Raw genomic sequence first — 27,718 nt, 5'->3', positions numbered from 1 at the left:
TTCAACTTTTAACCCTGCTTTCTTTAAAGAAGTTGTTCACCTTGGAATGTATTATTTAAAAATAATAATTAATCGAATTATTGCTTCAATTAAATAAGAGAATAAGGAAAGAAAAGGTAGATTGTGGAAGATTTTTATCATTATTGCCGGTGAAGAAAAACTTTATTTTGGGTCAAAAATTTTTTTAAAGAGGGAATTAACGCAAAAAAACGACTGAAATAATGTGTTGCTCCTCTAAACAAATAATTTGAAGTAGCCATCGCAAGATGCGGTCATTACGTCATCATATTCCGCGTAGAACTCAACAGTAGCTTCCCCGTCACAGCCCCGCCCTAAAGAAACCGGTTGGTGAACGCTCGCTGATTGGCTGTTGGTACCACGCGCTTCCTTCCTTCATCTTCATCCGCAGTTGCGCAACAGGCACGCTGGACTCTGATTGGCTGTTCTTTCTCAATCCTTCGCACACGTCCTGAGCCCCTGAGCAGCACGCAGCAGGAACCGGCAACTCCTGCGTCGAAAGCTCGTCTTCCGTGTGTCTTTGAGCAAAGGATCGACGCTACCTTGAGCCCACCTTGAATCGAGTCAGTTTATCTTTAATAAAAGGAGAAGGTAAGCTCACTTCCGGGGTCTCCGCTCATTCATTCCTAACAAAGGATTAAATCAACACATAATAATGATATAGAAATGAATGAAAGTGTTTCCCTGATCGATGGAGATCTTTTATCTCAAACTGTTATTTCGCGAGCTACGCAGTGATGTTATGCTGTTGATGACGTCATGGTGTGAATAACGTTGTCATGTGCTTCATTTTCCTAGAGAGTTGAGATGTCAGTGAAGATTCATATCAACAGTCCGAGTGTGACGTACACGGACGCGCACATCGTGTCCAAGTATTCCTACCAGACTACCTCCGTGCAAACCAGTGGAAGTAATATCACAGTAAGTACAAAAAAAAAAGGTCCAGATTTAGGATTCCTTTGTTAATGAGAAAAGTGAAATACTCACCAAAAATAAATAAATAAAATATTTAAAAAAAAAGTGTATGCATGGATAAACATTTGCTGAAATACTTTGTGTGTTTAAGGGAAACAGAAACAGTCAAGTCCTTTCAAGGCTATTCATTGTTTAACAAAATAATTGTAGAAAGCAATTATTTAATAAATAGATGCAAGTAAGTAAGTAATTTTCATTTGTAAAGCGCTTTTCCAGACCAGGGTCACAAAGCACTTAAACAATCAAAACAATATTCAATAAAGTATATACTTTAAAGATCAAGATAAAACTGATAACACAACAGGAGTTCCAGAAAATCAAGGAAAATGTGTTACTGAAAATAAAATATACCAATAAATAGGAAGAACATTGTAATACAATACTTTAATTTTTTTTAGACTTAGATTGTATCATCTTGTTATTTCTCTTTATTCTTATTTTATTTTAATTTATTTTTCATGAAAAATTGCTGTATTGCGGTGGCTAATTGGAAAAAAAAACAATTTCCCGAAGGAGACCTCCTGAGGGATCAATAAAGTTCTACCTAACTTAACTTTAAACCTTGAAAAAAAGTTGAAATATATTTTTTATATTCCACAAAACAATTGCAGAGTTTTTATTTATAGTTTATTTTGATCTTCTTTTATTGAAACCAGGTGACTCCATGTACCACCGAGATGACGTTTCGCACAGAAAGGCGAGTTCCCCGGCTCGGTGTGATGCTGGTGGGCTGGGGGGGCAACAACGGCACCACGGTCACCGCCGCCGTATTAGCCAATAAGTTGGGACTCACGTGGCAGACCAAGACCGGGGTGAAGGTGAGAAGTTGGCACATGCGACGGCTCCTAGAGACACGTTGTAGACACTATACTCTGATGTAAGATAATTTCAAGTTTCCTCATGTTTGATCATAATCATGTATATTTCCACCTGAGGGGAAATGGTGAAAAGTCATAAGTCCTGTTTTATAAAAATAGCACTGTCTCCCGAGAGAGACTGAGACCAATTATAAGCTGGTTCAGCTGACATGTTCAGTAGACGGTTAAGAGCCTTATTTAGGTCACAAAGATTTCTCTTTATATGGTCAATTTCTTTTTTTTACTTTCTCAGCATTTTAGTATTCTTGTGTGGCTCTCTCATTGTAATACTGGAACACCTTTCTCAAATAACCTTGTAACACCTTGTCCACCACTCCTCAGAAAGCAAACTACTACGGCTCCCTCCTCCAGGCGTCCACCGTTTGCCTGGGATCAGGCCTGGATGGTGACGTAAACATCCCGTTCCATGACCTCCTACCCATGGTGCATCCCAATGACATTGTGTTTGATGGTATTTACAATCTTGAAGTTACATTCAGTCTGTATTTGTGTGTATGGATGGATCATCTATGTAGGTAGTGAAAGTGAGCGAAAAATCAATTAGCAGGATGTTCAGCTGAAGAAACTGACACTTGAGTAAAGCTATTTACCTTAATGTTAATGCTGACTTGGCACAGATCATTTTAAACAACATTTTACTGGCTGTTATGTAATGTCTTCTTTTCACTCTCAACTGGATTTAATAATGGGTTTTTACGATTTATTGTATTTGAACAGAATTTATCTTGACTATCATATCATTGTTATTATTATACTGTATATCATTTTTATTCATTAATTTCTTCACATATACAGGACATTAGTGACTCAAGATTATATATATATATACATATATATATATATGTATATATATATAATTATTATTTGATAAACCAAGACACAGATTCTTTGATGGTAGCAAAATAAAAATCTTTAGTTCACATTATTGTATTCAGTAGCCAATGGCTCTTATGGCTCTTACTTATAAAGCGCTTTTCTATGCTTATTCAACAACCAAAGCGCTTTACGCTAAGTTACACATTTACCCTTTCAGACACACAATCGCACACTGCGGCTAATTGATAAGCAGTTTACTTTGTTCCCCCAGCGTTTTTAGCACCACAGATTATGTATTTTCTCGTACTGACTTTCGGATATAAACAGTAAAAATAAATTGTATAGAGTTTGTGTTTCACTCATTAACACTAGTTTACAGGTTCATTTAAAAGAAAAAATAAACTTGACTTAACCCATGTGTTATCTCAGGGTCAAGGTGACCCAGAGGTCAACTGGGGACAACACAAGGGGTACCACAAACACGTTTATTTTCGGGCCTCAATAACACAATCTCATTTTGCTCCAGAGAAAATGCCATCATTTTCTCAAAACAAAACACATTTTGGATGTTAATAATCAATATTCTTTCTCTGAGGCTTGATAACAAATGCATCTCAAACTGTCTGGGTTGACCGTTTTTATTTATCTAAAATGATTCAGAACCATGACAAAAATATGGTTATTTAGTAACTATGGAACTAGAAAGTACTGAGTATTGCTAATTTTTAGGGTAAATTTTAATTAAATTTCATTTTCTTTTTATATATGCTTCAAAGTGTATTGCAAAAAAAATGACTACAAGTAAAAATATTTTTTAATCCACGTTTTAACTTGTGTGTCGTCAGGTTGGGATATTTCATCAATGGATCTCGGGAGTGCGATGGAGCGAGCTCAAGTTCTGGAGTGGTCCTTGCAAGAGCAGCTGCGCCCACACATGAGCAAGCTGAAGCCGAGGCGCTCCATCTACATCCCAGAATTCATCGCAGCCAACCAGGAGAGCCGAGCCGACCACGTCCTCACCGGGTCCATTGCAGAGCAGGTTAACGCTACACCAACCATGTCTAACCACTATGATGGGATGCACCTCAGTTTACCTCAGAGTTTTTTTTCCTGCAGGTGGAGCAAATCCGGGCTGATATCAGGGACTTCCAGCAGTCGAGCAGCGTGGACAAAATCATTGTACTATGGACCGCCAACACCGAGCGATTCTGTGATGTCATCTCAGGTGTTAACAACACTGCAGAGAACCTGCTCGCCGCCATCCAGGTGAGGAGGATTCAGACTCTCTAGGCTTCTGCTGTAATCTCCGTAATGAAGAGCTCCATTAATCATCTGACAGGTTTCACTCGTGGTCTCCAGACATAAATGCCAGACTACTTTAATTTCACTATAATGCTTAAGATCAAACGCTAATCCTCGCTCACATTTTTTGTTCATTTAATGAAGCTTAAAGGATCAACAGATTAACTTTAATAACACCAACGTGCTGCTGGGTTTAAAATTAAACACTACAGCCTCTCACATATGCAGGCGGGTCATTTTTTACGGTGGTGGGAAGCTCTTGATCATCTGAATCAGGGAGCATGGCATGATTATTACGTAATGGAATTGTGTCGGGAGTAGGGGGTCGTTTAAGACAGCATTTTAATTTCTTTAATTGCATCATTAATATGCATTTACTCACTAAGCTGTTCTAGCTCCTATTAACTTATTTTTTGATACAAAAGTATGAAGGTTGGAAGTTGGCACATGCAACAGCTCCTATAGAAACGCAACTATACTCTGATATAAGACTCTCAGATTTCTGCACGTTTTATCATAATCATGTATATTTCCATCTAAGGGGAAAGGGTGAAAAATAGCATAGTGTCTCCCCAGTAAGAGTGAGAACTTTAGTTTACTAAAGTAGTAAAGGTTATTTGTAAAGCAAATTTATTTCTTACATTTTTAATTATTCATTATTTGTAATAACATACTGTATATACTTTCGGATGTCCATTGCTGACACGTCCCAAAATGTCACTTATTTATATTGTCTGTGTTGCTGTGTGCTGGCTGGAAAAAAAAAAAAAATTCCAGAAGGAGACCTCCAGAGGGATGATTAAAGTTTCATCTATCTATGTATCTAATCTACCTGATTCCCGATTTATCGTCAAAGAATCCAAGTGTTGGTGAAAAGTACCAGGGTTCCCATGGATCCTTAAAAAGGTTTTAAACCCACTGAATTCATGAATATAAAAATAGGAAGGGAGGGTTTTGACTAGAGCCGAACCAAAGTGCAGATGCAACAACTAAACGGACTAAAACGGACTAAATTGAAAAGGTTTAATCACAATAGTTCCAAAAATAAATGCAATTTAAATAGTTCAAGTGTCATTTTCGTTCCAAAAGAAACTCAAAGCGCACCACAGGTAAAAAAAAAAAAAAGCAAACTCGAGGAGACTGAAAAACAATGACGAAAACAAACGCTGATTAAATTGACAAAAAGTAGGCTCAGGCTCTAGGAGGACAAAAACAATATGAACGAGAAAAATGTAATCCAATAAGAGAGAAATACATACCAGGGAGTGACGATTGTGATCGGGCGCCTGTTGCTGCAGAAGAGGTGGCTTTGAGCTCTTCTGCTGAGGTGTTGATTGTTTGACGAGCTGCAGCTGCTGTGAGAGCAACAGGCGCTGTGGAACTCAGGAAACGGAAAAGAAAAGAACATACAAAATAAGTTTTAAAATACAACAAAGAGACTCGACATAGAACCTTAATTGGCATTAAAAAATCAATATTGATTCCATGTTTATTTTATGTTTAAAATTAACATTTGCGTAAAATTCTCCCTTAACCTCCGTAATTGATGCGGTTCTTTTTTCCATTTTAGTTCATTGTCGCGTTACCCTTAAATTTATTTTGAAATTGTTTTAAAGTTACCGTTAAAGAGTCCTTAATTAAGGATCAGGAAAGTAAAGGCAGAAACATTGGGACAAGTAAATTGAACAAAATAAAGAGTCGTATAAATCTTTTATTATATATAGATTAAAAAAAAGGATTAGCAGAAGACAGCAGGCAAGGCTTGTTGATTGAAGTGAGGTGTTTTCTCAGTATTTGTATATTATTTCATGATTGAATTAATTATATAAAAGTTAGGCTGAAGAGGATCTTGAAGGAAACACATTTTTTAACACCATCCTTCTCTCCACAGGCCGGTGCAGAGGTGTCTCCTTCCACTCTGTTTGCAGTGGCCAGTATACTTGAGGGGTGCGCGTTCATCAACGGCTCCCCTCAAAACACTTTTGTGCCCGGAGCCATCGATTTGGCAGTGCAGAAAGGAGTGTTCATTGGAGGAGACGACTTCAAGTCGGGTCAGACCAAGATCAAGTCAGTGCTGGTGGACTTCCTAGTAAGCACCGGGATCAAGGTAAGAAGATTCATGGTTTGATGTTCAAATATTTTATTGTGTTTGATGTTTGAGGAAAAACTTTTCAGTTGGTTATATTTTGATATTATTTGTTGTGTTACTTAAAATAAGTATATTTAGTCAGATTTCTTGCTCCCATAGCCTCCATGCTTTAGCAGTTTCAGTGAAGAGATGGACATCGTCCTATGTCACAAAACCTTATAAATAATAAATGTCTTAAAAACTGTCTCACAATTGAAAAAGTTTAGGCATTTAGTCACTTTCTCTAGGTTTCTTGCCAATTAAACTTGGCTGAAAGTATGGTAGCAAAGTAATCGCTCTTGTATGTGATTAAATGCAATTTAAGTAGTTTAATTTTTGTATACATTTAAAAACTAAAATGTTAAAAAACATAACGATATTAATGCGTTGCTACACAAGAATGAATGAAATATAAACTAAACCCGCTATGATTTCTATAAAGTTATTTTTATTCACAAATACTAATTATAATTTGCCTGCTTAGAATAGCCTAAAATAAATGTTTTATATTTAGTCATTAACTGGATTTATAGCTATATTGACAATCCTACTCAAACTAAGATGCATGCAGTCTATAGAATGTCATAGTGGGGAACAGGTTGAGTATTTTCTGGAATATTAGAAATATGAAAAATGAAATGTTAAAAGTAAAAAATATATACAACAAATGTTTACTTTTTTATTATTATTACTATCATTATTTAAAATAAACCAACGTATGAGTATCTATTCTAACGGTGAAGAACTGTTATTACAATTCAGTCTTTACTTAGTTTTTCATTTATTAAAAAGCATTTATAAAAGTTGCTGGTTTTATAACAGTAGATGAAAATGAGATTCCTTAAAATTAAGATACTTCTTGAATTTAATGTTTTATCACTTTGCTTTATATACCAGAACATCCATGTGTCCCAGTACCCACATGACCTTGTTTAATCTTATGACATAAATATTTACACTGCACTTGACAGCCAACATCCATTGTCAGCTACAACCACCTGGGGAATAACGACGGAAAGAACCTGTCAGCACCGCAGCAATTCCGCTCCAAAGAAATCTCCAAGAGCAACGTGGTGGATGACATGGTGCAGTCCAACCCAGTGCTGTATCGTCCGGGAGAGAAGCCGGATCACTGTGTGAGTGGAGACCACCTGCGTCAGAAGATGGTTTCAGACCGCTGATCCTCTGCTTTGTGATCACAGGTGGTGATTAAATATGTGCCATATGTGGGAGACAGCAAACGTGCCATGGATGAGTACACGTCAGAAATAATGATGGGAGGCATCAACACCATCGCTTTGCACAACACCTGTGAGGTCAGTGAGCTGTTGGAAGTCAGGCTGAAGACTGGTTCGGCTACGGTTAGGACGCCGGTGAAAACGCATCAAGGATTTAGTGAAGTGTATCAACTATAATTCATGTTATTTGTGTTATGTTATTCCTCTCATATGTTCCTAGCGTAAGCAGCTCAAGTATTTTGGGGAAACAAGATCTTATCATTCACAAATTAAAGTTAATCCAATTAAAGTAAACAGTAAGATTAATATTTAGCCTAAAGTGTAACAGCAACATAGCTTATGACTTAAATATATATATATAAAAAACATCTGTGTTTATGGTATTTATTGATAAACGCAAACACGTGTAGCTCTTACAAAGTTAGTGTTTTGTGTGACATAGCTAGACCTTAAGTAGGGATGCACGGAAATGTAAAAGACCTAATCAAAAATAAGGGGGAAAAAAAGGATAAAAACCAAACAAATGAAATAACCAATTACACTAATGACTTTGTACTTGTTTCACTACAATCAATGCATTGCAACTGATAAAAATGATTCAAAGAACAATTCGATGACAACATTCTGAAAATATTTCATTCAGCATTGACATCTAAACATTGCACAATATGAAATTGAATTTAAAGAAAAAGTTTGTCTCGTAAAAATAGAGCAAAATGTGTATTTTAACAGCTAAGCAGTTGAACTTGTCTTCTACTTAATGCATGTGATAATGAAATGTTGGATTTTTTACAAAACTCAAAACAGTGCACAAAAAAATACTTTGTCAACTGTAAAATAATAATAATAAATCATTCAAAAGTAACACACAAATGATTACAAATAAATAATTAGCAGATAAATGAAATCATCTATCGAGAAAGCCCCAAGTGTTTCTGTGTTAGTTCTATTGTTTTGCATTTTGTTAGAATATATCCCACACTCTTGAACGCACCATGGCAATCCCGCCACGTCATTGAACGCATCACTCACATGTGACAAGCGGTGAAGCGAAAGTTAAAAGACCTCCGTTCCTTCAAGTCCTATCACTTAAGTGTACAGTGTTAGTTTATTAACTTGTAAATACAAGAAGACTGATCAATTCAAGTAGAGTCACATTGAAGTGCGGAGGATCCAAATAAATCTGAGTGAAGCGTGTGTTGTCAGATACGTTGCAATATCAGCTTTTGCATCATCACAACATCCTGCATTGACCATGTTCCTTTAGTGATGTATTAAGTTTTTCGGCCAAAGGACAAAAATGTTGCCTGAAATGTTCTGTGTCCAATTTCCCCAAAGTCTGCTGTTTTCCAGGACTCTCTGCTGGCCACCCCCATCATCTTGGACCTGGTCATCCTGACAGAGCTTTGTCAACGTGTGACAGTGCGACCTCAAGGCGAGGAGAACTTCCAGTCCTTCCACAGTGTTTTGGCATTGCTCTCCTTCCTCTGCAAAGCCCCCCTGGTTCCATCAGGGACCCCTGTAGTCAATGCATTCTTCCGCCAGAGAGCCTGCATAGAGAATATCATGAGGTATTGACAGTGTTTATTATAAAACCACAGTGGATTATGACAACTGTTCTTCTCTTAACCTGTCCCTGCAGAGCTTGCCTTGGCCTTTCCCCTCAGAACCACATGTTACTAGAGCACAAGCTGCCGAGGAACTTCCTGTCTCCGTGCTCCGCCTTCACCAATGGGGACGTCCCTGCTGTGAAAACAAATGGTTTTGTCCACAAGAACCACATACCTCATACAAATGGTTTCAGTGTAGATGTTGAAGATAAACGCTAAAGACTCTCTGATCACCGTTTCTTAATAGATTAGACGGCAACACAAACAAGGTTTTGTCTCAACTGAAATGAATTTGAACAGATTTGAATCGATGCATTAAAGTTGCATTATGTTTTGGTGTGCTTCCATTCTGTTATTAAAAAAATACTTTTTAGATATATATGTTGATACATTTTAGAAAACGTTAAAGTGTTTGAAAATACAAAAATAAAGAGTGAGCCGTATGTCTATTCCATATTCTTTTTTTTTATTACCTGGGCTGTTGTGAAGCTTCACTGTTAAATAGTTCCTACAACCATGCATTTTACATTTTAACATGTGCTTTGACTAATGGGGTAGAAAATCCACAAGAGTGAGGGGAAACATTATTGTTACGTTGTTGTAACGTATGACCCTACACAACAATTGCATATATTGAGTCAATAATAATAATCAATAATAAAGTTTGCTAGAAATCAAACAATGGCTGAGTGAAATCACTTTGCAGCTAAATGTGGAAAAAACTGAAACTCTGGTGATTGCTCCTGATGATAACATTCCTGGGTTGAGTCAGTACTTGGGTGACTTAAGTCAGTCTGTCAAACTGAGCCTGGGAAACCTGGGTGTTGTATTTGACAAAGACATGTCTCAACAACACTGCAGAAATCTGACCAGAAACTCTTTCCTTCAACTGAGAATAATCTCTAAATTTAGGAAAATGTTGTCACAACATGATCTGGAGCTTGTAATCCATGTGTTTGTGTCTTCTCGTCTGGACTATTGTAACAGTTTGTTTTCATGTCTTAACAAGAAGGAGTTGTCTCGCCTGCATTTGATTCAAAACTCTGCAGCGAGAATTCTGACCCGCTCAAGTAGGAGAACTCACATTTCTCCAATCCTTAAAACTCTTCACTGGCTTCCAGTTTCTTTCAGGATCAACTTTAAAATTCTGGTTCTTACTTTCAGATCTATTCATGGTCAGGCTCCTCCTTACATCAGTGATCTGATCCAGCCTTACACCCCAGCTCGGGCTCTGAGGTCTGTGGATCAGAATCTACTGATGGTTCCACGCACACGGTTCAGGACCAGAGGAGAGAAATCCTTCCAGACTGTTGCTCCTAAGCTTTGGAACGATCTTCCTCTCTCTCTGCGCTTGATGGAGTCTACTGACTCCTTTAAGAAACATCTTAAGACGTTTTCATTTGTTCAGGCTTTTCCTTGATTTTCTGGAACTCCTGTTGTGTTATCAGTTTTATCTTGCCCTTTAAAGTACATACTTTATTGAGTATTGTTTTGATTGTTTAAGCGCTTTGTGACCCTGGTCTGGAAAAGCGCTATACAAATAAAAATGACTTACTTACAACCATGCATTTTACATTTTAACATGTGCTTTGACTAATGGGGTAGAAAATCCACAAGAGTGAGGGGAAACATTATTGTTACGTTGTTGTAACGTATGACCCTACACAACAATTACATTTATTGAGTCAATAATGTGGTTTTTTTTTCCATGACAACTGCCCAGTTATTACTAGTTTGTTATGGAAATCTAACATCTGGTAATCTAGCTTTCATTTTATTTATTTATAACTTTAAAATGACTGCTATAGCAAAAATGTTAAAGCTCTTAGAGAAACCTAAAGCAAAATATTAGAAATAAATATAGTTGCTAAATGACTGACGTCATTTCCTGTATTGTTGCCGCGACACGGGACAGAAACACCAAACATGGCGGAGAAGGAGAAGCGGCGGGCTGGGATACCGGAGAGAAGAGCCGCCAAATCGGACATCGACCAGGAGTTTCTGTCGCAGGCGGGGGTAGGGGAGCTACTCCGCGGTGCCGTCCTGAAGCTGGTCGAAGCCAGGTCGGACGACCCCATCGGGTTTCTCGCGGACCACTTCTGTAACTTGGCCACCGGGGCGGAGACCGGAACCGCTGGATGCGGAGATGCTGAGCACTTGAGTAACGGCCCGCAGGACCAGCAGCATCTCAACCGGGCCCTGTGGCACCTGCGGCTGGCACATCACTCCCAGAGGTGAGGAGCTTTTTAATCGATTTAAGTGAATAAAACCTTGCGAATATGTACAAGAACGTTCCGGTTCCGTTTAATATTGTCGGTATCCTGGTGATATTTATTATGCTGTCTTATTGTCTTACCATTAAAACATGGTTAAAAGCATCTATTTCTTAATTTACTGTATAACATAATGTGAAACATGCTGTTTATTTCTACTTCTAAAGAATATCAATGTCAAAGATAATGTTTTTGTGTATATCATACAGTAAAATAAGTTTTAACAGACATGCTTTACATAACATTTAATCCATAATATTATCATTATTCTGTGAATTCTGTAAGTCAATATATTTAATATAATAATTGCATCATAGTAAGCTATTTGTTATTTTACTTTTTAAATTAAATCTTCAAACAAACGCTAGAAACCAAGTTTTATCAAACCATAAATTAACTCTTCTATGAACTACTTACATTTACCTGGAAAAGCGCTATATAAATAAAAATTACTTAGTAAGGTAAGGTAAGGTAAGGTAAAACTTTATTGATTTTGTTTAACATAAATCATTGTTTAAATTTACATTTAATTTAATTTAAATTTAATTTAAATTGTTTAAATCATAACAAATTGTTTTTTTCCAATAGCCAATACATACAGCAATTTTTTTTATAAAAAATCAAAAAGAAATCAAAATAAAATAAGAACAAGAGAAATAAAGAGAAAAGAACACAATTACACAATCTAAGTCTAAAGATAAAGATAAAGACAAAGAACATAACTAACTTACTTACCTTAAAATAATTTTTATTTTGTTATGATTTAAACAATTTAAATTAATTAAATTAAATTAAAATTAAATGAAATGTAAATTTAAACAATGATTTATGTTAAACAATTTCCCGAAGGAGACCTCCAGAGGGATCAATAAAGTTTTACCTTACCTTATTTAGTATTATTTTACGACAAATGCTTTACTTTAAATATAACATGCATCTCCGGATGAGTTTTTTTTTTCTCGTCTGGCAGTTGCTGTTGCCACTTGTTCATTTTCAAATCGAATTAACCTAAGATTTTTAAAAGCAAAATCACTTAAAAATGGAATGATGTCCTAATAAAGGTGTGGTCTTCTCTTCCGCACCCAGATCTGCCTTCAGCAACAATGTTCGGGTCGCATACGACCTCCTTCTAAATGTGACTGGACCTGGAAGAAGTCCAGGTGGGGTGTCAGAGGAGCCCGACTCTTCGGATTGTCCTACTGGAGGAGGGGTGAGAGGGGGCATCTACACTCAGGCACTGCAGTGTCTGTGCAGCGAGGGAGGTGTCCCTGCCTCCACCTCTGCCCCCCTCCTCAGTCGTCTCCATTGCCAGGACCACGAAGCCGTCCCCTACGACATCTTTCGCCATGGCGTGCTCACCTGTACCGTCTTCTCCGACTACATCCGTCAGGCCCAGAAGCTCTACGCTGAAGTGTGCTGCCCAGAAGAAGGGACTGCTTCTAGGGCCCTATGCATGGCTGTGCTGGGGACCCTAAGAGAGGCACTGGAGACCTCAACAGCTTCTGACATGTATACTGCTAACGCTAATACAAAACCCACTGCATGCTCAGGGCCCAATGTGAAGGCAATCCGTTACCTGGAGGCCAGTGCCAAGACCTCCCCTCACAGGCTGGCCTGTGCGTTGTCAGGGGCAACGAGTCGTGACCAGGGTGGTAATATGGACGCAAAGGAGTTTGAGAATGAAGCAGCAGAACTGTTTATTAACCGAGTTAAAGTTGTCTGCTAAATATCTCCTCTAAGGCAATAAATAGACAACCTTAATATTTTGTGAACTGTGAAACGGCCTAAATCACCGGACTTGAGCTACTACACCAGGTGTTTTGTGGCAGCAAATCCTGTCCTATTCATCTAGTTATGGCTGATAATTTATTATTCCAACGCTGCTACTGTTATTCTGTGTACATTATGAAATCTCTGTTAGTGTTTACTAAAATACTTTCTTTTTTTTTATCATTGTGTTAGTAGGTGACGTCTAAACAGACTTACCATGTTCGTAGGTATGTATGCATTTACTCAATGGATATTTTATTTTTTATTCCCGAAGTTAAAGCATTGAGAAAGTACCATAAATGTTGAATTCTGCCATTCACACCTATTAAAGATAATTATGACTATGTTTGTCCTGTGTTTCACATCAAGTATTTTTTTTTTATGAATCCGTTTACTAGGTGCTGTGAAGTGAACAAAGAGTCTGCTTTTATAAACTAACAATCGGGTTTGAATAACAGTGTACATAATAAAAAATGAACAGAAGGAAATTACAGAAAAACAATACAATGTTTCTCCTATGCTTTGGAACGATCTTCCTCTCTCTTTGCGCTTGATGGAGTCTACTGACTCCTTTAAGAAACATCTTAAGACGTTTTTATTTGTTCAGGCTTTTCCTTGATTTTCTGGGACTCCTGTTGTGTTATCAGTTTTATCTTGATCTTTAAAGTATATACTTTATTGAATATTGTTTTGATTGTTTAAGCGCTTTGTGACCCTGGTCTGGAAAAGCGCTACTTACTTACAATACTTATTATAATTATTATTATATTATTATATTATTATAATACTTGTATTACAGTGTTACTACATTATCATATAATATCAAATCAGTTACACTAACCGCTTATTGTTATTCAACATCTTCATTTCCAATCTCTACTCTCAATTTCTGAGTTGAGTATTTAAGAGTCAAGCTAAAAAGAATAACTTACCACTACTACCAACATTCTTAGTTAAACTCCCGTCCAGTAGGTGGCGATGATGAGCCTCCTGTTGACAGTGGCAGCCACAGCAAAACAAAGCACGACGGTGTAAGGTGTGTGACTTCTGTTAAAAGAGTGTAGTTCGATTTTGAAGATGGAAGAGCGACGAGCGTTGATACTCCTCATGACGTACATGCTGATGAAGCGGCGTGCTGACGTCACACGCCTGAGCGACGAGAGGCGCAGAGAGGTCCAGAGACGGATCCGCCACAGACAGTACTTCTTCCAGAGACACAGGAGGATGCAGTTGGTCAGTGGATGATGACGTCACAGTTTGTTGAGCTGTGTTATGTCAACTGCTAACATTTTTTTTGTATTTAGTGTCATCTTTTGTGAGGGTTTTGATCTAACTTGGACACGCATTTAAAAGTTATTTTTATATTTGAAAATACATGTTTGCGTCCACAGATGATGATGGCCGGCAACATGCCTTCCAACGTGCGGATCCGCACCCGCCCCTGGACCAGCACGCCCAGCAGCGACTGGTGGGAGCGCGTGGCGATGACGGAGTTCCGACCTTCCGATTGGCTGGACAAGTTCCGCATGAGCCGGGAGACGTTCTTCTACCTGTGCGAGAAGCTGCGCCCTCGCCTCGCCCGCCAGGACACCAGCTTCCGCATGGCGCTGCCGGTGGAGAAGCGGGTCGCCGTCGCTCTGTGGCGCCTGGCGACCAACGTGGAGTACAGGATCATCAGCGATCTGTTCGGCGTGGGCAGGTCCACGGTGTGCAGGTGCGTCCGCGACATGTGTCACACCATCGTGGCCCTCCTCGGCGACGTCTACATGAAGAAGCCCGCCGACCGAGAGCTGCGAGAGTCTGCCCAGTTCTTCTCGTCTCGGTGGGGGTTCCCTCACTGCGTGGCTGCTATAGCAACGCTCCACACAGCCATCCTCACACCATCCAACAACTCCTCCGACTACTCCAACCCTGCTGGCTGGCTCTCAGTGCTGTCTCAGGTTCAAAGTTCACACAGTCAATGTGTCAACATAAGGGTTTCTGAGCTGGTTTATGTCTGTGCCACAGGTGGTCGTGAGTGGACGAGGACTGTTCTGGGATGTATGTGCCAGCTTCCCTGGGTCCACGCATCCGGCGGACATCTTGCAGAACTCAACTCTGTGGTCAACCGCTTTACAGGGGGGTTTATCACCTGATCCCCCACCCAGCTTTATGGGAAGACCTCTCAGGTAACACAGTTTTATGTTGTCCTGTCCGACACTTCTGTGTGTTGTGTCCTACCCTGGTCATTCTTTTCACACTTTTCCCTTTTCAAAGTCCCTCAAGACCAGGGGTGGGCAATTATAATTCTTCAAGGGCCACATTAAATTATGTGAATGTTGTTAGGAAAGGAAAAAAGAAGACAAAAAAATCCCTAAAAAAAGGACATTCGTCATTAGGCCGTGACTTTTATTGAGAAAAATAATCTGTCATTTTATTCTTGTATATATGAGTTGTTTTTTTTTTATTTCTTCAACTTACTTTTAAAAAATGTTTTGAGGGATTAATAGATACTCGGAAAATTACACACAAAAAGTAAATAAGTGTTATGTTGAAATTGAAATGAATAATAAATACAAAATACATTTGTTAATGCATTAGAACCATTTATACATGATCATACTTTGACATTACGAGGGCCGCATAAATACAGTCAAAGGGTCGCATGTGGCCCCCGGGTCGCACTTTGCCCAGGTCTGCTCAAGATTGTCTTTCTTTGTCTTCAACATTTTGACATGAGCTACTATTCAATTTGAGCATCCAAACAGTCAATTAAAAAATATAAATACTGACAAATGTCATCGTTGTTGATGTCAAACATCAGCTTTAAAAGCTACAGCTGTTGACTGTATCCTCTTGTCCTCAGTAATAGCAGGGGTCTCGCGGGATTTCATTGTTCCTTCAGCTGCGGACTGAAATAAACATATTATTTATATACATATATACATACTTTGTTGAATTATAAATGATAAGAAAAAACTATTATCATTTTTTTTTATTGTAACTGTGCTTTTAAATATCAATACAATATTGTGGGAAACAAATATCGCAATCTGACCGTTTAGCAATATTTTCTCACACCCCTAAACTTTACTCTATGAGAAAGTTTCTAAGCATGTTCTATACTAGGTACTCTTTTTTTTCTCTCGTTTTCAAAGTCAGATATAAGCATTACCATCAAGATGTAAAACGTACATTCATGAGATAATGCAACAGGACAAAATACTCACACAAATTGCTTGACATTTTATCTGTATGGAAAGAATGTATTGATTTGTATTGTTTATTTTAATATTTCAGCTCAGAAATGTTTATATCATCGTCTGGTAACATTTATCAGGTACATCCTGATTGGAGAGCCCTGCTATCCACTCCAGAAGTGGCTCATGAAAACCTACCCCGATGACAGAGAACCAACCGAGCCGCCATTAAATGAGTCACAGCAGCGGTTCAACCAAAGACTCAACAGAGCTTTAGAAGTGACCACGGAAGCCCTGTTGAGGTTGCGCGGACGCTGGCAATGTCTGAGCAAAAGAAACGACTGTGGCCTGGATGTGGTGCCCACCATGATCCTGGCGTGCTGCATCCTGCACAACATCTGCGAGTCTCACGGCGATGTCTTCAAGGCCGAGTGGCGGACAGAAGTATCTGAAGCTGAAAACATTCAGCCGCTGCATCAGCAGCTAAGCACCGACAGTCGGGACCAGAACGAGGGAGGAGAGGTTCGGCGTCTCTTCTGTGACTTTTTTGGTCCAGGCGAGATGCGGCTTCGGTAGTAGTTGAGGCGAAAAACCCGGCGATGGGAGGCGTTTGGCGAGGCCATTGAGCATCTGTTTACAGTGGAGAAAGAATTCTTTGAAGACCTTAATCCCACCAACATGTTTTCCAGGGAGGAAACGGGGTCGGGGGACTCGACTCGACGTAGACTGCTCCATTTCCCTGGCCAAGGTGGTTAAAAATATGTAAATATGTAATATGCTTATAATGGAAATGTTGAAATTGTTTCTTCTGTTCCTGAGGAACAGTTACTCTGATAAAGGGACAAACGTTGTTGCATATAAAACACAAAGAATTATGGAATGTTCTGCTTAACAAGGAAATCTGAAAGACGATCTGCATTTCGGTTCAGTTTTGCTCCAGTTCAACATTTCAAATTAAGCTTTGGCGCGTCTTCCATTCTGTTTGAATGTATTTTTGTGAATGAAGCGAAGTGAATGGTGTAATCTAGAACTGCTATTCTAACGAATAACCACTAGGTGACAGTGTTATCACATTCATAGACCTTCTCTCCTAATGAGTGAACAACAAAGAATTGCACATTGTCTTAATTATTACTCATTTTTGCACGTATGATCCATAATCGATTAAATTAGCAAAAGATGATGGATGAATGGTTGTTTTTACTGAATAAAGGTGATGAGAAAAAGACAAGTTATTGCTGTGATTTATGGTACTATTGCTCAGTTAAACAAAACCATGTGTACAGTCCTGTAGATATATTTTCCTTACCACTTAACATTTAATGAAAATTTTTCAAAAATACCTTCTTTGCTTTTAAATGTGTGACTTGGTTTAAACATTCCATTATTTCTGGTTTCACTCATAGAAACTATACTGATCGATGGATAAAACTTTATTGATCCCTCTATAAAGCAGACCTGAAAATACATAAATAATAGAAATACCTTATAGATTGAACAATATGGAATTTCACACGTTCCAGCAGCTGAAAAACTTAAAATTAAGTACAGAAAAATTATAAAATAAATAACAAAACTTTTTTTTTTTTGCAGAACTAGAATGGTAGTAGATCCAGTATTAAGGCATTGTTGGCTACAACATATTTGTTGGACAAACACTTAAATAAGTGACATAATACGACACGGGAGACCCCAAAATAAAGTGCCTCATGAGTATACATTTAAACAAAATGTGGGGAAAAATAGAAAAGTTTTATATATATATATATATACACACATATATAATAGCTATTCCATTAGAAGATATGAGGAGGGAACCTCTTTGTAATTATTTTTTTCCTTTTTTTTTAAATAGATTTTCTTATTTGACCTAAGATTTCAGGACCATTAGAAAGATTTATCAATTACATCATTTATTGACCAATAATAACATTTCACACAGTAAATTAGCTGAAAAAAAAATGTTGGTGCAGATGAAGAACACTTATTTAAAGTGGCCTTTCATCTAGAACCAGAGGCAACACAAGGAATACCCCCAACACATTTGTTTTTGGACCTCTGGGTCACCTTGACCCAGGGGCCGCACTGAAATGTACTAAAAGTTAAAAATGTATATAATTATTTGAAAGCCATAGACATGATTTAAAAAAATAGTATAGTAGTACATAGTGTACTATGGGAATAGTGTATAGGTGTTGATTTGCAGCTAATGGCTACAGTTAAAAGTTAAAAGTGTGGATCCAGACCCACAGGCTTCAGAAGAACCCTGACGTATGGACTAAAGTAAACTCAGATGAATATATACTATATATATTATTATTATCTCCTTCTGGCTTATTGTCAAAACTTGGGAAGAACACTTGAGTTCATTGGTGACACGTATAAACAGGTCTTCCTTTTTTATGCATAAAATGTCTCCCAGGAATAACTTCAGGAGTCCCGAGGATCCGCCTCGTCTTTGTAACAAGTCGGCGACAAAAACCTGTTCCATGCATCCTCCTGTATCTCCTCCTCCTCTCCGTGCATCCGGCTGCTGCTGCTGCTGCTGCCCACCTTCTTCCAGCCACAGCCAGCTGCTCGCACTGGATCCATTCCTAGCAACACTCCCTTGCACGCGCAAATGTAGTGATAAAATAACGGATCCATCGCGTTTTTATTCTTTATATAGGTCGCGTCGGTGGCTCGATTATTTTTTTTTCCACCCGTCAAGCAAGCATGCCCATGGGTGTGATGGCTTTCTGTCTGGCGGTCTATCGCTAGCTAGGGCAGACGAATTCCTTCAACCGTTCTTGAATCACTGCGGGCGGGTAGCACCAGGGCCGGGGGACGAAACCACCGGAGCGTCGAGCTAACGGTAACAAAAAACGTTAAAAAAAACAACAGGGAGGCAGTGCTGCGGTGTTGGTTTAATGACGAGGAGTTTTCAGGCGTTAGCAAAGATATCCCGGATTTGGATGTCGCTACACTGCAGCTGTGACTAGAACCACTTCTGGCGGGTCACTTTTTTTTCTCGTGAAAATCGCCCTTTTTTTTTTTAATCGAGGAAGAGGCCGCTCGTTTTTTTTTTCTTTCCCCCCGAATCCTCCCGACATTCGCCGAGATCTCCCGACATTCGCCGAGATCTCCCGGGTTGAAGTCGCACTTCTCGGCCGAAGGGGGGGGACAACAACTTGACAGCGAGGCCCCGAGCGACTCTCTCTCTCTCTCTCTCTCTCTCCCTCTCTCCCTCTCTCTCTCTCTCTCTCCCCTCCCCCCTCCTCCTCGATCCCAATCCACCCACCCGTCCTTCCAAGCCCGACGGACCAACTCCTCCTCCCCCGCTTCGAGAACGACGCGAGGGCCGGTGGGTTTTTTTTTTTTTTTCCGGGGGGAAAAAAAAAGAAAAAAAGAAGCTTTTTTTTTTTGAACGCGTTGTTCGTCCGGGTTCCCCGTTCCGTTCCGAAACCGGGCTGCCAAAGAACCAGCGGGGATGACTCTGGAGTCCATGATGGCTTGCTGCCTGAGCGAGGAGGCGAAGGAGTCGAAACGAATCAATGCAGAAATTGACAAACAACTTCGCCGAGACAAGCGAGATTCCAGGAGAGAGCTGAAGCTACTTCTTCTAGGTAGGTTTTGAATTGGGCTTTTTTTATTTATTATTATTGAGGTCTGGGCTCGGTTTTGTTTCCCAGCTGAACTCACCTCGCCAGGGCCTTCTTGGCGATGCTAGCAGGCATGCTACTAGTTGATGCTACTAGCTTGAAGCCGTGTGTGCGAGTTAACAGTATCGAGTGTGCGATACGTGACGTGTTTAGCGTGGAATATTGACGAGATAAATACGAAAACTGTCATTTCTGGGTGAGTTTAGCAAAATGGGGCGTGAGGCTGAACAGAGAAGCGCAGCAGTATTGAGTTCTGTTCTGTGCACCGTTGTGAGGGAGAGCGATTTGCTGTAATGGAAAAGCATTTTTTTTATTTATTTCTGCAAATAACGCCGGAAGTTCATGACATGAAAATGAAATTAATATCCTAATGCATCCGTTTGTCTTGGGACCTCAAGTCACCCAACAGAGATTTGGGGTAGAACCAGCATTTAAGGGAAATAAAATTTAGTATTGACGTATAGTTGCAAGAATAATATGTGGTAATGCTAACCATGAACCTTTTTTGTTCCATAACATATTTATTTATTTCTCTTTATACACTTGAAACGATTGGAATTGTTTTTATTTTCTGGTTGATGTATGTTGGCTTTAAACACAAGTTCACTCATGATATTACTTAAGATACATGAGCATTAATTCCATTATATTTCACAATTTAGGTACTGCTATAATAAATAAATCCTATGTTAAATCTTGCCAATTGAATCACTCTTACATGTGTATTTTTGAATGCAAGATTATATCTCCGTGACATATTGGTACATGTTTCTTTTAGTTTGTTGTATTATTTACAAAGTTATGGGTTAATAAATATGCTTGGCAATCTGCATAAGTCAATGCCTTAAGTGCAACATGGTGTAGTTATTGAATGAAAGGATGTAATAAGAATGTAGTGTTGGATATAGTAGCATCAGTATTCGGATAATTTTCATTTAAAGAAAGCAGGTTCCTTTAAAAATATATTATTTTTATTAGGAGTAGGAAAATAATACCCTGTGCTGTTGACGAATCCTATTGGAATTTAAGAACTTGTTGAAGATGGTTCTGAGATCACACTTTGCAGAATTAAAAAAAATGTAGTATGGCATCTTTCTTGTATAAGATTGCATGCATCATGCTATTATCTAAATAACAGTGGTATTATAAGATGCCATGCTTTAAACAAATATTGATACAGCTGTAAGCTTTTTTTCACATTACATTAAGCATTCAGATAATTCTGCAAACACCAGCTAGTTCTGCAAACACTTAAAATGGTAACATGTGCATTTCATTATAATACACCGCCTTTATTACACACAGTTGTATTATTGGGTTTTGTGTTAGTTGTATTTGGTTACCAGAAATAACCGGCCTTTACTTTCATGATATGAAGAGACATTGTTGGCGTTACACAAGACCGAGACAATCTATTTGAAAACGGCTGATAGTGAATTATCTGCATATATTTAATGCATGTAATGCGTTTTCATAATTAACTATGTTGTTAACCAAGTGAGTGTTTTAGCTAATGCTGAGTAATAGCAAACACTTTTTTTTTGGTTGGTAACTCTAGGTGATGTCATGCCTATTAGCTAAATAAATATAAAACTGTTATTTCCTGTGTATTTTGCAAAATGGCTCAATATTTAGCAACACACCCTCCACGTATCCGCTTTGGTTTGCACTCTTTTACTTATCAGGCATAAGAGATAGGAGGCTGTCGCCATTAGCAATGAACTAAGATCTTTGAATGAACACTATGACCAAATAAGTTGCATAAGTAAAAAAAAAAAACTGCAATATAATGGCAGTATTGTGATGTTACTATAATTTTTATAGGAAACCACTTCACAAAGTGCCTTCATAATATGACAATAAGTGAAGTCTCCTTGAACAATTCACAAATATTTGACATTACTTTGAGAGGGAAGTGTACTCTCATGATACTTGAATGCATAAAAAGGAAAATGGGTGTCTGGTTTGAAAAGGTCTTCTTAAAAAAACAAGGCCTGAGGCTATCCCACCTTCAAGAGGTTAGTGGACAGGTTACTAGTTATTTGCAGGAAACTGTCAAACATTCACTTACACACTCGCAATTATTTGTATTGTTGTTCTCTTTAATGCAATTGGTTTCTGAAGCCTGGTAATAACTGCAATACAACATCAAATTCAAGGATTATGATGGTATTGGTCCTGAAAGTAGGCCTCGATCTGCACAGAAGAGCTGAGGTCCAGAGATCTGGTAGCATTAAGCATTTTCTAGCAAGCCAGGCCTTTCTTTTGTCTCCATGTGCAATGCTTCCTTTTACATCCTTTCACTACACCAGACCGATGCCCACAGGAGAGCCAGTCTGCCAATTATAGTTCAGAGCTCAGGAGTTGCTGTTATGTCAAAACTGACTACACTTTTGATTAATTCAGCTGACTAATTTACTCTGAATTGTGGGAGGAAACTAACCGAAAGAACCCAGGTTTGCGCCAAATTTAGTAGAAAGTTGGATTTGAACCTGTAAGCTGTAGAATTACTACTTTACTGAGACTATTTACATATGTTAGGATATCATTTTTAAATGAACTCTTTAAATCGTACACTGTACCTCACTTTAAAAGTCTGTCGAATACACTCATTCATAGTTTAAATTGTTATAAAAGCTCTTAAAAGGTACAGTTATTCATTGCTGATGTCTAAGGTCTGGATGTTTGCTTGGCTATGTAGGCCATGAATGTAGTGTTTTTCTTTACCGTAGTCATTAGTATGATGATATGTGTTGCTATTTTATCTATGTATCTATTTGGTTAGCAGTTGCAGTTGACTTTGTAGGCCGGAAAAACCAGATCATGTCATTGACTCACGATCTGGTTCTATATTTGCTTGGACCTATAGACCCCCTTTGAGCTAAAATCACCTCAAGATTTTGATATTTGTACAAGTGGTTATTGCGAATAATGAATTGTTTGCTAAGAAAAATGTTTTGTCGGAGAATCCATACTCTTTAAGGGGTCTTCACCCTCCTTTTTGATAAAACCAGTTGTCTGACTCCTGTTCCGCTGAAGGTTGGTTTGCCAGTTTTGGCTGACCTGTGAAATGTCCAAAGAAAATACAAGCAACAGCATTTGGTGTGCAGTTGTCCCCGGGACTAAAGCTTAACAGGTGCCTCGAAGTTCTGTCCTGCATTTGCTCAAGACTCTCTGCTTAAGCGAACCCTTTATTCAGGTCTATGTGTGGTGATTGAATGCTTCCAGAGGACAAGGAGGGATTGGGAGTCTAGCTGAGTAGGTTAGCTATTTATATATCTGATGTGTGGGAAGGTGGGAGCTGCTGTTGAATAAGTTGGCCTGTATTGAATTGATTCATACTTCTGCGGGTAAAAAAACAAGTATGTATGTAATCCCAATTTTGATGGAAATGGCAGTAGCATGATTGGTGACTGTTGAGAAAAGAATCAAGTTGTATCTTAAAATTGATGTCATCTAGGTTTTTTTTTGGCATGTGTGTCCTTTTCATTCCCCCGTTGGATATCTCAGCTCACCAAAGTAGGCCACACATCTAGCTTTGTGCAGGAGCATGTTCTCTTCTTTGTCATATATTGGAAAAACTCCTGCCTCTAGAATGGACAAGAATTTGGTTACCTTTTTTAAAAAAAAAAATTTCACAGCCACACTTTTTTTGCACCACGTGGCTAATGCTGGTATGTTGCCACTGAAGAGGATTGACTTTTCAAGAAAGTTGCTTTGCTAGATATCAAACTGCCCCTGCAGGTAAATAACTAAACAGGACTGTAAAAGCCCTGTCCCCAAACCAGCAAAGTTGGAAAGACAATTATTTAAAGTTCATCAAGATAATATTATGTGTTGATGAATTCAAACGGAGAACAACTTTGAAGCATAAAGGGAACTCTCTAGAATTATCTTTTTGCGGTTCAAAATAACATCTTGTAACAATTTTGTTTTCAAATCTATTGTGTTCAACTCTCTCTAGATTTTAACTTTTTGGAAATGGGAAAAATGAGTGAAGAATTATTTAGAAAGAATTGCGTCCTCTGTTGCAAGCGGATGATTCTGATCAAGTCGAATCTGTTAGTATATCCCTGTACCCAGCAGGATTAGTGCAGGTCTTAATAAGCTTGGTTAAACACATCCGCTGCTCCGACTACAAGAAGTCACTGACTCCCATTATCCTTTGGTATTACCCTCAAGAAGCAAGCTCTTAAATCTCACTGGATATCACATTGTAGATGTGGGTCAAATCCTGTATATATTTACTAATATAAGTCTGTTTGCTCCAAATAACTGTTACTTACTTACTTTATAGCACCGGCTATGCAGTTCTTAACGTTCGATGTAAAATTAGGCGATACAATAAATTAGGGTTCAAACAATTATACAAAAAAATATGTCAATGGTTCCCTACCTAATTCTAATATAACAAAGTAGTAGTCATGACGGATGTCCAATGGCATTTGCAATGAAGCCACAAATGCAGAACAGTTTAAATACTCATGTTCATGAGCTAGTTGATCCTACCTTTGCTCATATATTTTTGCCCAAGTATCTGGCTCACTTTTCATCCCATTTAGTTGGCTATTTGAGCCCCTGGTTTTGGATTTTTATTACAATTTGTGAGTAGTTTGTGCCCTGAACAGTGATCAGTCTCGCGAGGAAACGGTGACCTATAATACTTGACCATTATTGTTTGGGCAATTCAATCTTCCACTATTGAGTTAGTTTTGTTGGCATGTTTCAGCCAGAGCTACTTGAAATTAAATTATCTTCCCACATCAAACATTGTTCTCATAGCATACTAGTCACGCTCCGATCGATCCGCCACCGATCATAATCGGCGCATTTCCGTAAAAAAATACGTGATTGGCTAATCCATGTGATCGGTATCTGTGATCTGCAGCATCAAACCAGCTCAGAGCACCCCTTAAGCATGCATTTTATATATTGTGGGATTAATATAAACACTGTTGAACATTGTTTTTTTTCTGTGTCAACTTAAAGTTGATTCCTGTTCCTTCATGACTGTTGCACTTGAAAGTATACTATCTTTCTTAAAGTGATAATTCATTAATCTTGTGCATGAGCACTGACACCAACAATGTGTGTCAGTGCAGAGACACTGAAAGTTCGTGCGAGATATACCTTGAGAGACATGTTGGTTTTTTTTAAACCTAAGTGTGTTGGACAAGATGAATTGCAGACCATTCTCTTCTGTATTAAGCCTCGAGGGGTAATAGTGCAATGTCAAAACTGCCATTATGAAAGAAGATCAAGGTTTATTGACAAGAAGCTCTATATCCAAACGTAACTCTATCAAAGAAAGTTCCAAATTGACTAGTGGAGACAATTTTCTGTGAAGGCAATTTGTTCAATCACTCTTTACACTTTCAACTTCTTTGAAAAAGTCATCTCTAGATCATATCCACATGAAACATGGAGGGGTGAGTATATTGCAATTATGAGGCATTATACTACCTTACACCAAAATATTGTAATATTTATTTGTTGTTTTCTTGGAATAAATAAGTGTCAGGACAGAGGGTTGAGATGATATTATCATTTAAATGTACACAATAGTTTTTAATAACTGTTGATTCCAAGAATCACGACTGTTTACGCTTCAATATAGGATAAAAAATATAGGATTAAAAAAAAAAAAAACAATAATCAGGTCCCATAAAGTTGCTAAATATGAAAAGCCAAGTAATGTATCAGTCTTTCATTTCATTAAAATGTACAACTTCCATTATTTCTAGGCTTTTTATTTGAGTAACCAAAAAAAGATGACTTAATGTTTGCCTTACAGAAGGTAAACATTTGTAAAATTTATTTTCCCAATGGCTTGGTATGAATAGAGAATTTGTACGAAATACTTTTTTTTTTTTTTACCATATTAACCTACTTTTGTTGTAATGCCTTAGTTGTTACAGTTACTTACAATTGTAACAAGAGTTACTTGCCCAACACTGCTCTTTTGTTATTGCAGGATCCCTGATAAAAATAATTGGGTATTATGATAATAAAAATAATTAAAATTAGGTATTGTGGGTTCCTTTCGTTGTATCATAGACAAGCATGCACAAACTCAAGAATTAGAAATGTAATGTCTACTTTATGTTTAATATATTCAGGAAAATTATTTATCTAATCTTATTTTAAAGTTTATGGAGTTTTTATCGGTAATATATGAGGATAACTGCATGGTTGGTTTCACTGAGCACTCTCTGATAGTCAATTGTTGCAGCCATGCCTACATTTCGAGTGTCAGTTTATGAGGGCCATATCAGGCCAAACGGTCAGATCCGGGTTCCACAGACCAGTGGTTTGCCTCTACTTGGTCAAAACACAGTTGGCCAGAAACTGTGGCCTCGGCCACATTGGGAAATTGAACTGCTGAAGCGAAGAGATGTTCAGTAAAGGGTGGTACAAGGGCTAACTGTATTAGCGTTGCAACTGTTACGCCATACAAACGGCAAAGTGGAAGGGAACACAAGCATGATTTATTACGGATTTCATTTCATGTATAATGTATTGATACAAGTTGGGCATTTAAGTGAAGGCATTTCCTTAAACATGTTCTCTTCAGCAAAGCCCAGAAATCATCACACTACTCAATAGTTGTTACTAAACTTTTTCAGTTAGATTTACAGCATATATCAGTCTTTAATGGTTACTGACTGATGGAACCAGGAAACGGTTCTTGGGTAAGACCCATTTCTGACCTTTCCCCTTACCAAGCCGTCTTTATTTTGATCATATATGGCAATAAGGATCATCCTGCTGTGTGTCAGTGGCTGTGCTTTGTGAGTTTTCTGTTATTTCAGAAATTCCCTGCATGATGGTCACACATTGAATATTAAAGTGAACTTGACAAAAACATGTTGCATAACTCGACACGTTTGAGAAAATAACAAATGATCTTGTACTTGAACACAAAATTCTATGATATGAGTGACGTATGAATTAATATTTATCAATCAATATACTTTTTCTCTTTACTATTTAATATTTGTAGAGCGCTTTTCCTAAAAAAATATGAATGTGTTTTTGTAATCGCCATGATTATATGAAATATCTTCTTTGAAACACTCCATTTGCTTTGGACATGCTTTTCCTTATTGCTTTTGTCTGAGAGTCTCACACACAATCTTTGCATTGTCCTTATTGTTCATTACAAAGTTATAGTGTTGTACATTGTTTAGCCTCCAACTTAAAAAGCCAAATTTAAATGCTATGACCATACATACTTTTTTTTTTTTTTTTTTTTTGACCTTTTTTGTGACCTTTTGACTAATGATGAGACATTTTCATAACATCTTCCATGTCATCTATCTAATGGAAAACACTTTGTTATATCATTCATTTTCTGAGTCGTGGAATCAACTGTGTCAAACCTTTTTTTGCAAAAGGGTACTTATGAAGATGTTATGGCTAGATAAACTGGATATTCAAGTTTCTTAGGTAATTCTAGTGTTTAAGCCTGCAAAGGTCCCATGTCACAGCAAATTTGATGTGATAGTTAAAGCTGTTACAAATGTAGTATTGCTGGTGGATTTATATGTACCGTGTACCGCTCACGATATGAGTAACTCACAATTTTGATACTCTAAAATTGTCCTGTGGTTGTCATTGTCTCAAATTTGGCCCTTTAGATAAACCTTTTATAGCAAGATATTTGATGATGTATCCCAATGCCAAAAGTTTAAACACACCTCTTCATTCACTGCGTTTTCTTTATTTCCATAACCATTTAGATTGTAGATCACTAAAGGCATTCACATCATTCCACGTTTCATAGTTGTTGTAATAATTGTGGAATTATTTACTCGACAAACACATTTGAAATGTATAAAAACATGTCTTTGAGGATGATTTCTTCAAAGTAGTCCCTCTTCTAATTAT

At 38.1% G+C, this 27,718-nt stretch overlaps 4 protein-coding genes across 7 annotated transcripts in view; all 4 read left to right on the top strand.

The window, feature by feature from the left end:
- Positions 1 to 477: 477 nt before the first annotated feature.
- On the top strand, positions 478 to 9,408 carry LOC148060907 (inositol-3-phosphate synthase 1-A-like). Its single transcript, XM_087780290.1, has 11 exons — positions 478 to 609; positions 817 to 939; positions 1,650 to 1,811; positions 2,193 to 2,322; positions 3,533 to 3,726; positions 3,804 to 3,953; positions 5,881 to 6,096; positions 7,089 to 7,253; positions 7,320 to 7,433; positions 8,709 to 8,926; positions 8,998 to 9,408. The coding sequence occupies exons 2-11, from the start codon at positions 826 to 828 to the stop codon at positions 9,182 to 9,184; spliced, it is 1,650 nt and encodes a 549-aa protein (XP_087636416.1). The 5' UTR covers positions 478 to 609; positions 817 to 825; the 3' UTR covers positions 9,185 to 9,408.
- Positions 9,409 to 10,881: 1,473 nt separating this feature from the next.
- tpgs1 (tubulin polyglutamylase complex subunit 1) lies at positions 10,882 to 13,458 on the top strand. The gene is made up of 2 exons (XM_087779942.1): positions 10,882 to 11,199; positions 12,325 to 13,458. Exons 1-2 carry the CDS (start codon positions 10,892 to 10,894, stop codon positions 12,962 to 12,964), a joined length of 948 nt encoding a protein of 315 aa, XP_087636068.1. The 5' UTR covers positions 10,882 to 10,891; the 3' UTR covers positions 12,965 to 13,458.
- A 492-nt stretch (positions 13,459 to 13,950) lies between these two features.
- Positions 13,951 to 17,418, top strand: LOC148060905 (uncharacterized). 2 transcript variants are annotated; one of them, XM_087779908.1, is made up of 4 exons: positions 13,951 to 14,241; positions 14,400 to 14,948; positions 15,016 to 15,176; positions 16,877 to 17,418. In XM_087779908.1, exons 1-4 carry the CDS (start codon positions 14,086 to 14,088, stop codon positions 16,941 to 16,943), a joined length of 933 nt encoding a protein of 310 aa, XP_087636034.1. In that variant the 5' UTR covers positions 13,951 to 14,085; the 3' UTR covers positions 16,944 to 17,418. The 2 variants fall into 2 exon arrangements, with proteins under 2 accessions (XP_087636034.1, XP_087636033.1); XM_087779907.1 differs by having other exon boundaries at positions 16,328 to 17,418.
- A 1,361-nt stretch (positions 17,419 to 18,779) lies between these two features.
- LOC148060904 (guanine nucleotide-binding protein G(q) subunit alpha-like) overlaps positions 18,780 to 27,718 on the top strand; it is a 29,972-nt gene continuing 21,033 nt past the window's right edge. The window contains exon 1 of one of the 3 annotated variants that reach the window (XM_087779250.1): positions 18,780 to 19,792. In XM_087779250.1, the coding sequence (XP_087635376.1) occupies positions 19,657 to 19,792 (136 nt within the window). In that variant the 5' untranslated portion in view covers positions 18,780 to 19,656. The remainder of the gene's footprint in view (positions 19,793 to 27,718) is intronic. The other 2 variants (XM_087779249.1, XM_087779248.1) reach the window with 2 other exon arrangements.

Source organism: Callionymus lyra, chromosome 18, assembly GCF_982586985.1.
Source record: "Callionymus lyra chromosome 18, fCalLyr1.hap1.1, whole genome shotgun sequence".
Classification (NCBI taxonomy): domain Eukaryota; kingdom Metazoa; phylum Chordata; class Actinopteri; order Syngnathiformes; family Callionymidae; genus Callionymus; species Callionymus lyra.
Note: the sequence above shows the minus strand (reverse complement) of the source record. Positions and strands in the feature narration are given on the sequence as shown.

Bases quoted from the DNA above. Each gene is read 5' to 3' on its own strand.
- tpgs1 (XM_087779942.1), top strand. From the start codon at position 10,892: ATGGCGGAGAAGGAGAAGCGGCGGGCTGGGATACCGGAGAGAAGAGCC. The intron at 11,200-12,324 runs GTGAGGAGCTTT...TTCCGCACCCAG, and splicing joins CTGGCACATCACTCCCAGAG to ATCTGCCTTCAGCAACAATG.
- LOC148060905 (XM_087779907.1), top strand. From the start codon at position 14,086: ATGGAAGAGCGACGAGCGTTGATACTCCTCATGACGTACATGCTGATG. The intron at 14,242-14,399 runs GTCAGTGGATGA...TTGCGTCCACAG, and splicing joins GACACAGGAGGATGCAGTTG to ATGATGATGGCCGGCAACAT. The intron at 15,177-16,327 runs GTAACACAGTTT...AACATTTATCAG, and splicing joins TTTATGGGAAGACCTCTCAG to GTACATCCTGATTGGAGAGC.
- LOC148060907 (XM_087780290.1), top strand. From the start codon at position 826: ATGTCAGTGAAGATTCATATCAACAGTCCGAGTGTGACGTACACGGAC. The intron at 940-1,649 runs GTAAGTACAAAA...TATTGAAACCAG, and splicing joins CCAGTGGAAGTAATATCACA to GTGACTCCATGTACCACCGA. The intron at 6,097-7,088 runs GTAAGAAGATTC...TGCACTTGACAG, and splicing joins TAGTAAGCACCGGGATCAAG to CCAACATCCATTGTCAGCTA.